The 12500-nt window shown below is 44.9% G+C and overlaps 1 protein-coding gene across 1 annotated transcript in view; it reads right to left on the bottom strand.

Annotated features, from left to right (window-relative positions):
• The window catches only part of LOC120569497 (myosin light chain kinase, smooth muscle-like), a 71457-nt gene that overhangs the window by 42361 nt on the left and 16596 nt on the right, over positions 1 to 12500 (bottom strand). Inside the window, exons 6-11 of the mRNA XM_039817353.1 lie at positions 2462 to 2468; positions 2082 to 2088; positions 1917 to 1973; positions 1733 to 1814; positions 1567 to 1619; positions 1408 to 1477 (exon numbers count right to left, since the gene is read on the bottom strand). Coding sequence (XP_039673287.1) covers positions 1408 to 1477; positions 1567 to 1619; positions 1733 to 1814; positions 1917 to 1973; positions 2082 to 2088; positions 2462 to 2468 — 276 coding nt within the window. The remainder of the gene's footprint in view (positions 1 to 1407; positions 1478 to 1566; positions 1620 to 1732; positions 1815 to 1916; positions 1974 to 2081; positions 2089 to 2461; positions 2469 to 12500) is intronic.

Raw genomic sequence — 12500 nt, 5'->3', positions numbered from 1 at the left:
AGCAGGGGTCGATGGGAAGACAACACAAGGGTAAACTGCCTACTAAACTCCCATCATGCTTTGCTGTAGGCTCGTTTTACAAGAATCTGGTTGAGACATGTTTGATAAATACAGACTCGGTTTGTGTCGATGTGTCGGTGTTTTAGTTACAGGAAACTCCAGCCGGACGGTGACTGCTCAAGTTGTTTCCCTCTCTGCTGAAGAATCTGAAGACTTCTCTCTGTTTCTAACAGCCAACCATGTCTCCATCATGAGCCCAATTAAAAGATAAAATAATTAATATTATGCCGAGGGAAAGTCGGGAGTTTCACAAAGAACATTTTAAGGTGACAAGGGATGCACCAAATCCAGGATTGGGCTTCTGATTGGGCTGAATATTTGGGCTTTTTGACGCGGTTGGGTTTCTGCTGAACCTTAGAGTTTGTTCCCAGGGAATCGAACCCTACGCTTGCACTCGGCGCGCTACGCTGGTCGCCGTAACGACGGCCCCTGTGAAAGTGACACATATTTAAAGGGAGTTCTGTAAGTTTCTGTCATGGTGACAAAGCAGCAGAACGTTTGGAGACATTAACTCTGTGGAAACCAAGACATTTTTGGATCTGTACACCGGTTTAACCCTTTGTCTCGTCTTCCCGTCGACCTGCAACTGTGTGTTTTTCTGGGTCGAAATTTAAAAATTGTATTATTCTTTTTCTACACTTTTCAAAATTTTTATTCATTTTTTTAACTTTTTTTAAACAACTTTTTGTTGTTTAAAAACTTTTTTTTTTTTTTTGTCGCTTTTTCCAGCGTTTAAAAAAAAAAATGGTAATGGGGGAGGGGAGGATTCTGAGCAGGTAAAGACAAGTTAAAGATAAGAAGAAAAACACACCAAAAAACGTCAATAAACGTAGGCGACAAAATGAAAAAAATAAAAACTTGAGAAAATGTGACAAAACTGTTGAAGAAAACGAGAAAAAAGCCAAAAACTACGTTGGAGAAAGTGTCAAAAACGACAAAACAATTTAAAAAAAGCGTCAAAAACTTCGGAAAAGTCGACCAACAGCTGAAATCTGGCCTTGGGCACCAAACTGTTGCGATGCTTTCTAACCTGAAGGGGAGGGAGTAACTTTGAGTTCAACATTCGGGGGGGGGGGGGACAAGTCTGTACGGATTTAACAAAAGAACGACTGAAATATCGGAAAAATGACACAAAAAACTCAAAAAATAAAACAAAAGGCGACAAAAAATTGTCCAAAGAAGTGTCAAAACCCCAGAAAATCACTTGAAAAAATGTATTTTGTGCCAAAAGTGTCAGAAAAGGCAACAAAAACTGTCCCAAAAAAACTGGTAACCCCCCCCCCGTATATCCACCTATGAGTGTGTGAGCAGTGATGTGGTTCCAGATGTGTAGAGGAAAGTTCTTACCGTCTACGAGAACCATACAGGAACACTCAGTGGAGCCGGCTGAGTTCCGCTCCTTTTTTTTCTTCTCCCTCTTGTTTTGACGCCGGCATTTATATTTTCAACACAACACCTAACACAACATTATGAGCACAGGCCGCCTGCAACACAACACAACACAACAATATGAGCACAGGCCGCCTGCAACACAACACAACAATATGAGCACAGGCCGCCTGCAACACAACACAACACAACAATATGAGCACAGGCCGCCTGCAACACAACACAACACAACAATATGAGCACAGGCCGCCTGCAACACAACACAACACAACAATATGAGCACAGGCCGCCTGCAACACAACACAACAATATGAGCACAGGCCGCCTGCAACACAACACAACACAACAATATGAGCACAGGCCGCCTGCAACACAACACAACACAACAATATGAGCACAGGCGCAGCACGAACGCAACACAACACAATAATATGAGCACAGGCGCGCACGCAACACAACACTACAACCAATATGAGCACGGGCCGCCTGCAAGCCTCGCCACAACACAATATGAGCACAGGCGCCTGCAACACAACACAACACAACAATATGAGCACAGGCCGGACTGCGCTACACAACACAATATGAGCACAGGCCGCCTGCAACACAACACAACACAACAATATGAGCACAGGCCGCCTGCAACACAACACAACACAACACAACAATATGAGCACGGCGCCTGCAACACACACCACACAACACAAAGGACACGGCGCATGCAACACAACAACAACACAAATGAGCCGGGCCGCCTGGCGCCAACACAACACCAACAATATGAGCACAGGCCGCCTGCAACCAACACAACAATGTAAGCACAGGCCGCGCAACCGCACAACACAACAATATGAGCATAGGCCGCCTGCAGAACACTAACACAACACAACATAAGGCCAGGCACAGCCTGCAACAACACAACACAACAAAGGCAGCACAGGCCGCCTGCAACACAACACAACACAACAATATGAGCACAGGCCGCTGCAACACAACACAACAATATGAGCACAGGCCGCCTGCAACACAACACAACAATATGAGCACAGGCAGCTGCAACACAACACCACAACAATATGAGCACAGGCAGCTGCAACACAACACAACACAACAATATGAGCACAGGCAGCTGCAACACAACACAACAATATGAGCACAGGTAGCTGCAACACAACACAACGATATAAACACAGGTAGCTGCAACACAACACAACGATATAAACACAGGCCGCCTTTAACACAACAAGTCAAGTTTATTTATATAGCACATTTAAAACAACTAAAGTTGACCAAAGTACTGTACAAATTTTAGTGCACTAAAATCAAAGCAAAATGAGTCACAAAATAACACAAAAACAAAATTAAATTGCAATAAATGCAAGAAAATACAGTACAATATGTTATTAAAATGCTAAAAACCTCTAAGAGCAACCAAAGGCCACTGAGAACAAATATGTCTTGAGATGTGTTTTAAAACTGTCAATGGAGGGGGAACATCTGAGACAAAGTGGGAGATTATCCCAAAGCTTAGGAGCTACCACAGAAAAGGCACGATCTCCCCAACCCACTAACCTCGATAAGGGAACCGTTAAGAACTGATGATTTCGAGGATCTAAAGCTGCTTACACACATAGCCGACGGCCGACCGTTGACAGAAAAGCCAGTCGAGATGATCAGTCTCCCCGCGTTGGTCCAAAAAGTGCCGTAGAACACAACAAAAAGACGAGACGAGACGTAATACGTCTCTATAACAGCAGGCGGCGCTAATCTGTATTGTTGCCCAAGAAATGAAAACCGGCAGCTGATTGGACGAACGCGTCACATGGGTTTGTTTTCTCCGGAAATTCAAAGCCAGACCGTCATGGCGGCTCGTTCAGAATACGATCATATATCATTAAAATAGTTCACTGAGGCGTTTTCACATACCTGTTGTGGTCCGACTTTCGACGGTTTTAGTTTGATCCGAACCAAAGTTACAGGGTGAAACCTCCCGGACCACGGTCCCGGATCAAAAGACAATTTGGTCACGGTCCGACAAAAAGTGGTCTCGGTCCGGACCAAACTGAACCACGATCCGGTTCGTTGATAGTGTGAAAGACATTTTGGGATGGTTCCGGACTTTTGGACCAAATACAGGAATCTCTGGCAGGCTCTCTCGTGTTACAAGACCAGGGAGCTTCTTTAGGAACAGCTCGCTTAGTGAGAAAAGAGAGAAAAGAGAGAGAAGGGAGAGAGAAAAAAGAGAGAGACAGGAGAGAGACAGAGAGAGACGAGAGAGACAGAGAGAGAGACAGAGAGGAGACGGAGAGAGAGACAGAGAGAGACAGAGAGAGAGAGAGAGACAGGAGAGAGAGACAGAGAGAGAGAGAGAGACAGAGAGAGACAGAGGGAGAGAGAGAGAGCAGAGAGAGACAGAGAGAGAGGACAGAGAGACAGAGAGAGAGAGAGAGAGACAGAGAGAGAGAGAGACAGAGAGAGAGGACAGGAGAGAGAGAGAACAGAGAGAGAGACAGAGAGAGACAGTGAGAGAGACAGAGAGAGACGGAGAGAGAGAGACAGAGAGACAGAGAGAGAGAGAGACAGAGAGAGAGAGAGACAGAGAGAAAAGACGGGAGAGACAGAGAGAGAGACAGAGAAGAGACGGAGAGACGGAGAGAAGAGAGAGAGAGAGAGACAGTGAGAGAGAGACAGAGAGAGAGAGAGAGAGTGCTAAATGCGCTCAGAGCAGACAGCTGTCGGCTATCAGAGCAGATAATACATCATCAGTTTATTTGTTAAGTGGTAGTAAATATAGGCTACAGTGTATGTTTCCGTTTGTCTCTGAATAAATGCTCCAGAAAGAAAGTCCCGTGTCACCGCTTCTCTACATCACAACAAAACAAAAAGAGCGGCGGCAGGTAGAGCAGCGGTCAGTTGAATAGCCTAAACTCGGACCCAGAGAGAGGATACGAGAGGACGGGGAAGCCGTCAACAAACCAATCAGTTCTAAGTATCTGGAGACGCAGCTCACGTATGTGATGACGGCAGGACGTAGTTTAGTCACGTAGAGGTCTGTAGTGCGCTTGCAAAACTGCAGTGTGAAACCAAAACTTACCGGAGCAAATGTTACAATGTAACAAAAACATGAACCTTGGTTCGGACTTTCATGTGTGAAAACGCCCTGAGACATGTTTCTGGAAACATTTTAAGCGAGAAATAGGCCGCGCATTTCCTGAATCTGTCTTCATTTCAGCTCAACAAAGGTCAGTTTAAAAGATTTCCGTCAGATTTTGAGAGACTCTAGTCACCTCATTCCACTCCCCATTTCCGGGTGAGTCCCGACTGCCCTGCCTCCGACTGAACGTGTCAGGTCGGCCAAAATGAACGCCGACAGCCCCCCAGACTGACGACGGCACGGGACACAACGAACAGACTCAAGTCACTGACCTCGCCAGACTGTCCAACGGCCGATAATCTCCTTGGTGTGTGATATCGGGTGATGACTCAGAAATGATGTTGGGAGACCTCAGAGATGACGACCAGTCCGATGATTATAAATCAAGTGCAGCTTTATTCGAAACATGTAGGCTGAAATATCCAACCTATCAGTGTGTCAGCACCTTAAGAGGCCTGGAATTGAAGTAGGGGCTGAGGAGTTCTGAAATATACTGGGGAGCCTGACCACGAATGGCTTTAAAAACAAATAAAAGAATCTTAAAATCAATCCTGTATTTAATAGGTATGCAGTGCATGCAATGCGGGGATGCTAGAATTGGTGTGATGCTTTCTCGTTTCCTTGTGCCAGTCAGAAGTCTCGCTGCAGCATTTTGCACCAGCTGCAGGCGAGACAAAGAGGAATGGCCAACACCCAGGTACAGAGAGTTGCAATAATCAAGCCTGGAGGAGATTAATGCAATGGTGACAGTCTTCATATCATCAGAAGACAGGATGGCCTTCAGTTTAGCAATACGCCTGAGTTGAAAAAAGCAACTTTTCACCACTGAATTGATCTGTTTCTCAAAACAAAGTAATGACTCCAAGATTTCTGGCATGGGCGTGCAGGTTAAGAGACAGTGGACCCAGGAGGCTAGCTATGCTTGCTGTGGTGTTTGGGGGACTAAGAAGAATCACCTCTGTTTTGGAGTCATTCAGTTGTAGGTAGTTTTTGGCCATCCAGTATTTCACATCCTGGAGGCAGTTAAGAATGGATGCAACAGAGCTGGAATCCCCCAGATTTAACGGCAAATAGATTTGTGTATCATCGGCATAACAGTGGAAGGAGACATTGTGCTGGTGGAATATATATATAGCCCAGAGGGAGCATATACAGAGCAAATAAAATAAAAACCTTGGGGTACTCCACAAGAAATAGGGGCTGTGGAGGAGGAGAGGCTGCAAATGTTAACAGAGAAAGTCCTATCGGCTAAATAGGAGGCAAACCACTTGAGGGCAGTGCCCTGGATGCCAATCTGGTCCTCAAGACGGTTTAATAAGATATTGTGATCCACTGTATCACATGCTGCACTGAGGATGGCACATTTACCACAGTCCAAAGCCAGTAGCAGGTCATTTGAGACTTTAAGAAGGGCTGATTCTGTACTGTGACGTGCCCTGAACCCAGATTGAAATTTTTTGATTGATGTTAATATTATCTAAATGAGACAATAGCTGAGCATTAGGGCTGGACCCAAATATTTGAGTATTTGTTTGGTGGGTTGGTATTCGATTTGAAAATTTGACATTCGAATATTCGGTTTTTTTTGTTTGTTTTTTTATTTTGTTTTATTTATTTTCTGCATTTATCTCTCGTTCACACTCCAGTCCAGTTGGTGGCGGTAATGCACATTTAAGTTGGTTTGCCAACCGCCAATAAACTACAAAGAAGAAGAAGAAGATACTGTCGGTAGGTCGGTACACGATGACGCCCACGTAGAGTATTTAGCGAGCTGGGCAGAGAAGCTAGCGGCGATAACAAGTGCGGAAATGGAAAACTGTTTTTCCGTTGTGATTCGGCCAGAAACTTCAACATTGTGAGGCGAAGAGATCGTTTTGGAATATAAAGCTCGGATATTACATTTCCTCGGACTCTTAGGGATTTATGAAAATCAAGTTTTGGTCAAAATACCACTTTGTTGCTGAAAGGACAACGACAACAGGTATGCACGCACTCTCGGCATTACGCCTGAATGGTTTTATTTTCTGTTACTTTGTAACAGTTGTGTACATGGCTGTATATTTTAAAGATTTAATGCTTTAAAGTAATAAAAACGCTCATGAGTGGAAGTTTTATCGAGATTACAGCGACGCCCCAGTCACAAAGTGTCCCGTTGACGGGAGGGTGATCCGACGTTAAAAGTTTATTAATTCTGGACGCGTCTGGCCTGTCGATCTATATTGCACCAAATACGACACTGCACTCCCTTGTGAAGTCGTTTGGATGAAAGGTTCTCAAAATAATCAAAATGCAAACAAACAGTCAGACACATAGAGATTCCTGCCTTTATTAGAGATGATAATATGTTCAGCCCCCTCTCTCCGAAGCTTTGAATATTCGATGCTCATTACTACCGAAGCTTCGAAGCTCAAAAAATGGTATTCGGACCAGCCCTACTGAGCATATACAATTTTCTCCAATACTTTAGACAGGAAGGGAAGCTTGGAAATGGGATGGAAATTTAATAAGAGGATGGACTATTGCATGTTTAAAAATGGATGGGACAGTTCCATTGGCAAGACTGCTGTTTATAATAAGGGAAATTGTCGGACGTACAGTGTCCAATACATCCTTTAAAAGGTGTGAAGGGACACTATCCAAAGGGTAGGTGGAGGACCTTGTATGAGCAATAGTGTCATAGACGAGAGACAGAGGTACAGGCTGAAAGCCAGTAAGGATGGCGGGGGGGGGGGGCAAGCATCAGACCAGGATCATAAATGGGCAGTGAGATATTTGAGCGAATAAGATGCATTTTTGATAAGAAAAATTTTAGAAAATCCTCACAAATGGCTGTGGATGGTACAGGACAAGTGTTGTCAACAGGGGTGAGAACTAAATGTATTGTATGGAACAAGGCTTTGGGATTGTGGTGGTTTTTGGAGATGATGGTGGCGAAATATTTGGCCTTTGCTGCTTTGAACGATAACTGATAATAAGCCTAGATAGCCTTTCAGCATCTCAAAATCTCCATTTTCTCTCTGCTTCTCAACATAGTCGTCTAAGAGCACGAGTGTCAGCCAAGGCTGAGATTTGGCTCTAAGTTTCCTGATAGTCAGAGGGGCAATGGAGTCCAAGATATTTCCACAGACTGAATTAAACTCTGTGGTTAATAGGTCTGTATTCAGCTGATGGGGAGGGGTTTTAGAACTGCTAAGTGAAAGTGAAAGCGTAAAGTTAAAAGAGTCCATAGTTAGGAGAAATTCAGCGCTGCCATTGGATGGAATGTCCCCAGAGATTAAAATCTTATCATAGCCTAAAACCACTGAAGATAAAAATTCAGAAAATTCAGTTAAAAATAGAGAACACAACGATATGAGCACAGGCTGCCTGCAACACAACACAACGATATAAGCACAGACAGCTGCAACACAACACAACAATTTGAGGACAGGCAGCTGCAACACAACACAACGATATGAGCACAGGCAGCTGCAACACAACACAACGATATGAGCACAGGCAGCTGCAACACAACGATATGAGCACAGGCAGCTGCAACACAACACAACGATATGAGCACAGGCAGCTGCAACACAACGATATGAGCACAGGCAGCTGCAACACAACGATATGAGCACAGGCAGCTGCAACACAACACAACGATATGAGCACAGGCAGCTGCAACACAACACAACGATATGAGCACAGGCAGCTGCAACACAACGATATGAGCACAGGCAGCTGCAACACAACACAACGATATGAGCACAGGCAGCTGCAACACAACACAACAGAACGATATGAGCACAGGCAGCTGCAACACAACGATATGAGCACAGGCAGCTGCAACACAACACAACGATACAAACACAGGCAGTTGCAACACAACACAACGATATGAGCACAGGCTGCTGCAACACAACACAACGATACAAACACAGGCAGCTGCAACACAACACAACGATATCAAACACAGGCAGCTGCAACACAACACAACGATACAAACACAGGCAGCTGCAACACAACACAACGATACAAACACAGGCAGCTGCAACACAACACAACGATATGAGCACAGGCAGCTGCAACACAACACAACGACAGGCAGCTGCAGCAGTCTGGTGGCGTTGAAGAGAGCAGAGATAGAGAAGTGAACTGTCCCTATACAGTAAGCGTATGATCAGATTAATATACTTAAGAGTATTGTGCAGTTAAACGTTCCCTGTCAGTGTTTTATGATTATATAAGATGCCTCCAGCTGTCTGAAACGTCTCAGCGACCTCTGAACTTTAACAAGTGATCTGAGCCCTCACTATGTAGCATACACACACACACACACACACACACACACATACACACACACACACACACACACACAGACACACACACACACACACACAACACACAGAGACACACACACACTGCCTGAGGATTTCCTGTTTTGTGTGTAATCCCCCTCCTGTTATTTCAGCCCCTGGTCCAGCAGTGTGTGTGTGTGTGTATATATATATATATATCTGTGTGTGTGTGTGTGTGTGTGTGTATCTGTGCTCATATTGTTGTGTTGTGTGTGTGTATATCTGTGTGTGTGTGTGTATATATCTGTGTGTTTGTTTGTGTGTGTGTATATATATATCTTTGTGTGTGTGTGTGTATGTGTGTGTGTATCTGTGCTCATATTGTTGTGTTGTGTGTGTGTATATCTGTGTGTGTGTATGTGTGTGTGTATCTGTGCTCATATTGTTGTGTTGTGTGTGTGTATATCTGTGTGTGTGTGTGTGTGTGTGTATATCTGTGTGTGTGCATCGTATTTCAGGATATTTGGGTTTAAAGCATTATTAAAGGGCTACTTCTTGTTATTCTCATCTGTCAACACATTCTCTGTTTATGATATTATATAATATATATATAATTAATTACATCACGCATGTTAAACATTGGGAGAGCCACTTCCTGTCGTCGTATGCAACTTTAAATCGTACGTTTCGTGTCAACATGTTTCAGTGTCTGAGCTTTCTAGTAACACCAGATTAATATATCTCCTGTATGAAGCTACATCACTTATTTTATCTTATTTTTTATTTTCTGTTACCTGCAGGCGAGCAAGATGAAACTGCTGACCAATCAGGTTTCTTCTGTCTCTCAGACCCTGTTTACACGTACATGGTTATTTTTACAAACGGAGACATTTCCCTTCGTTTGTGCCCTTTGTTTACACGCAAACAAAGAATTCGCCTCTTTCTAAAAACTCCAGCCAGAGTGGAGATTTATGAAATCTTTGTTTGCATGTTTGCGTGTAAACTGAGACAAACGGAGGTTTAGGCAGCCGAGAGAGAGAAAGAGGACGTGATTGGTTGCTGTTGTTGCTATTGTCAGGATTCTGATTGGCTAACGTGGGCTTGAACTTCTCGTTACACCGCCACCTACAGGTCTGGCGTGCTCTTGACGGCATATATATACACGGATACGTGTAAACGAACACTTTTCTGAAAACTGACAGCTGTGCACGATGTTATTTATGAAAACGGAGAAGTTGAAATGCCCGTTTATGAAAATAGACGGCCACGTGGAAACGTAGCATAAATACTAGGGATGCACCGAACCCAGAGTTCGGGTTTGGGTTCGGCTGAATATTGGGGCTTTGGGGAAGAATGTTTAGTTTTTTTCAGAAACTAAATTTGTTTTTCTACCGAACCCAACGCTACCAAAGAGAAGTAACAAGAGGCGAAACTCAATAGAACGTTCCATTGCAACAAACACACCCATGGCCGAGCAGCAGCTCTGCCGACTTGGACATCGTTCTTTTGAGTTTCGCCTCTTGTTACTTCGATGCTACGCTGGTCACCGTAATGACAGCGCCGTTGATTACGGGAAGGTGTTTACGTAGGTGGAGCGTTCAGTGCAGTAGGCTGTGAGGAAGTGGACATGGATCTGGTGAGGGAAGGTGTTTACGTAGGTGGAGCATTCAGTGCAGTAGGCTGTGAGGAAGTGGACATGGATCTGGTGAGGGAAGGTGTTTACGTAGGTGGAGCGTTCAATGCAGAAGGCTGTGAGAAAGTGGACATGGATCTGGTGAGGGAAGGTGTTTACGTAGGTGTTCAATGCAGTAGGCTGTGAGGAAGTGGACATGGATCTGGTGAGGGAAGGTGTTTACGTAGGTGGAGCGTTCAATGCAGAAGGCTGTGAGAAAGTGGACATGGATCTGGTGAGGGAAGGTGTTTACGTAGGTGGAGCGTTCAGTGCAGTAGGCTGTGAGGAAGTGGACATGGATCTGGTGGAGGGGAAGTGTTTACGTAGGTGGAGCGTTCAGTGCAGTAGGCTGTGAGGAAGTGGACATGGATCTGGTGAGGGAAGGTGTTTACGTAGGTGGAGCGTTCAGTGCAGTAGGCTGTGAGGAAGTGGACATGGATCTGGTGAGGGAAGGTGTTTACGTAGGTGGAGCGTTCAGTGCAGTAGGCTGTGAGGAAGTGGACATGGATCTGGTGAGGGAAGGTGTTTACGTAGGTGGAGCGTTCAATGCAGAAGGCTGTGAGAAAGTGGACATGGATCTGTTGAGGGAAGGTGTTTACGTAGGTGTTCAATGCAGCAGGCTGTGAGGAAGTGGACATGGATCTGGTGAGGGAAGGTGTTTACGTAGGTGTTCAATGCAGCAGGCTGTGAGGAAGTGGAAATGGATCTGGTGAGGGAAGGTGTTTACGTAGGTGGAGCGTTCAGTGCAGTAGGCTGTGAGGAAGTGGACATGGATCTGGTGAGGGAAGGTGTTTACGTAGGTGGAGCGTTCAGTGCAGAAGGCTGTGAGGAAGTGGACATGGATCTGGTGAGGGAAGGTGTTTACGTAGGTGGAGCGTTCAGTGCAGAAGGCTGTGAGAAAGTGGACATGGATCTGGTGAGGGAAGGTGTTTACGTAGGTGGAGCGTTCAATGCAGCAGGCTGTGAGGAAGTGGACATGGATCTGGTGAACAGAGAAAGTCATAGCCTGGTAGACACCAGACTAGAGGTGTGAATCTTCACTGATCTCCCGATTCGATTACGATTATCGTGTCAACGATTCAATTCGATTCGATATAACGATGCATCCCGATGCGTCTAATACATTTTTACTATTAAAGCCATGTAGGATATTTAATTCATAGCTTTTCAAGCTTCAAAAACCAAACATTCTGCAGAGCTCTAATACTAAATAACTTGGATACATAAAACTATACAGCACTGAGCACATGGCACCTCCTGAATGTGTATAACATACCAGAATATGTAAACAGAAATGTTGTCAGGCCTACATTACATTATAAACAGAAATAATCGATTATGAGCCGACCGATTATCGATTATTGGATTACTTTCAACACCTCTACACCAAACCCTTCTCAGCTGTAACTGAGAGTGGGGGGGTCTGGGGGAAGCTTCATTCACAGTTCATTTCCAAAGGTCAGTGCAACGATCTGGGTGACGCTGCGCTTCGGTAGCCGTCATGTTGAACGTAAACAAAAAGCTGCTCGCCGTCGCGTAAAGCCCGCCTCATCGCTTGTGATCGACGCCTTGATTTTGGGGACGTTGGAAATGGGTTTGAACGGGCTCTTCGCTACACTGGCTTGCAGAGCAAATCTCAAATTTGCCGCAAGTTCGTCAGGGTTTACCCAGGCTGTAAAAAGTAGTTGTTTGGCAGTACTTTCAGTCAAAAGAAGGCCATTCGAGTCCAGCTACATGTTCAATCTGTTCAACGCTGATTGGTCTGGTGGTGGCGAGGACCCTAAACTATACACAACATGGCCGCTGTTACAACATCTGGTCTGAAACATGTGAAAGAATACGAGTTGTGCACGAAGGAATCTCCAGACAGCAGCCAGAATGCAGCAACTTCAGGTACGGCAAAGGAAGGACAGTCCCTGTTTACTTCATTCATGTGTTTACTGGGTTC

This window comes from Perca fluviatilis, chromosome 12 (genome assembly GCF_010015445.1).
Source record: "Perca fluviatilis chromosome 12, GENO_Pfluv_1.0, whole genome shotgun sequence".
Taxonomy (NCBI): domain Eukaryota; kingdom Metazoa; phylum Chordata; class Actinopteri; order Perciformes; family Percidae; genus Perca; species Perca fluviatilis.
Note: the sequence above shows the minus strand (reverse complement) of the source record. Positions and strands in the feature narration are given on the sequence as shown.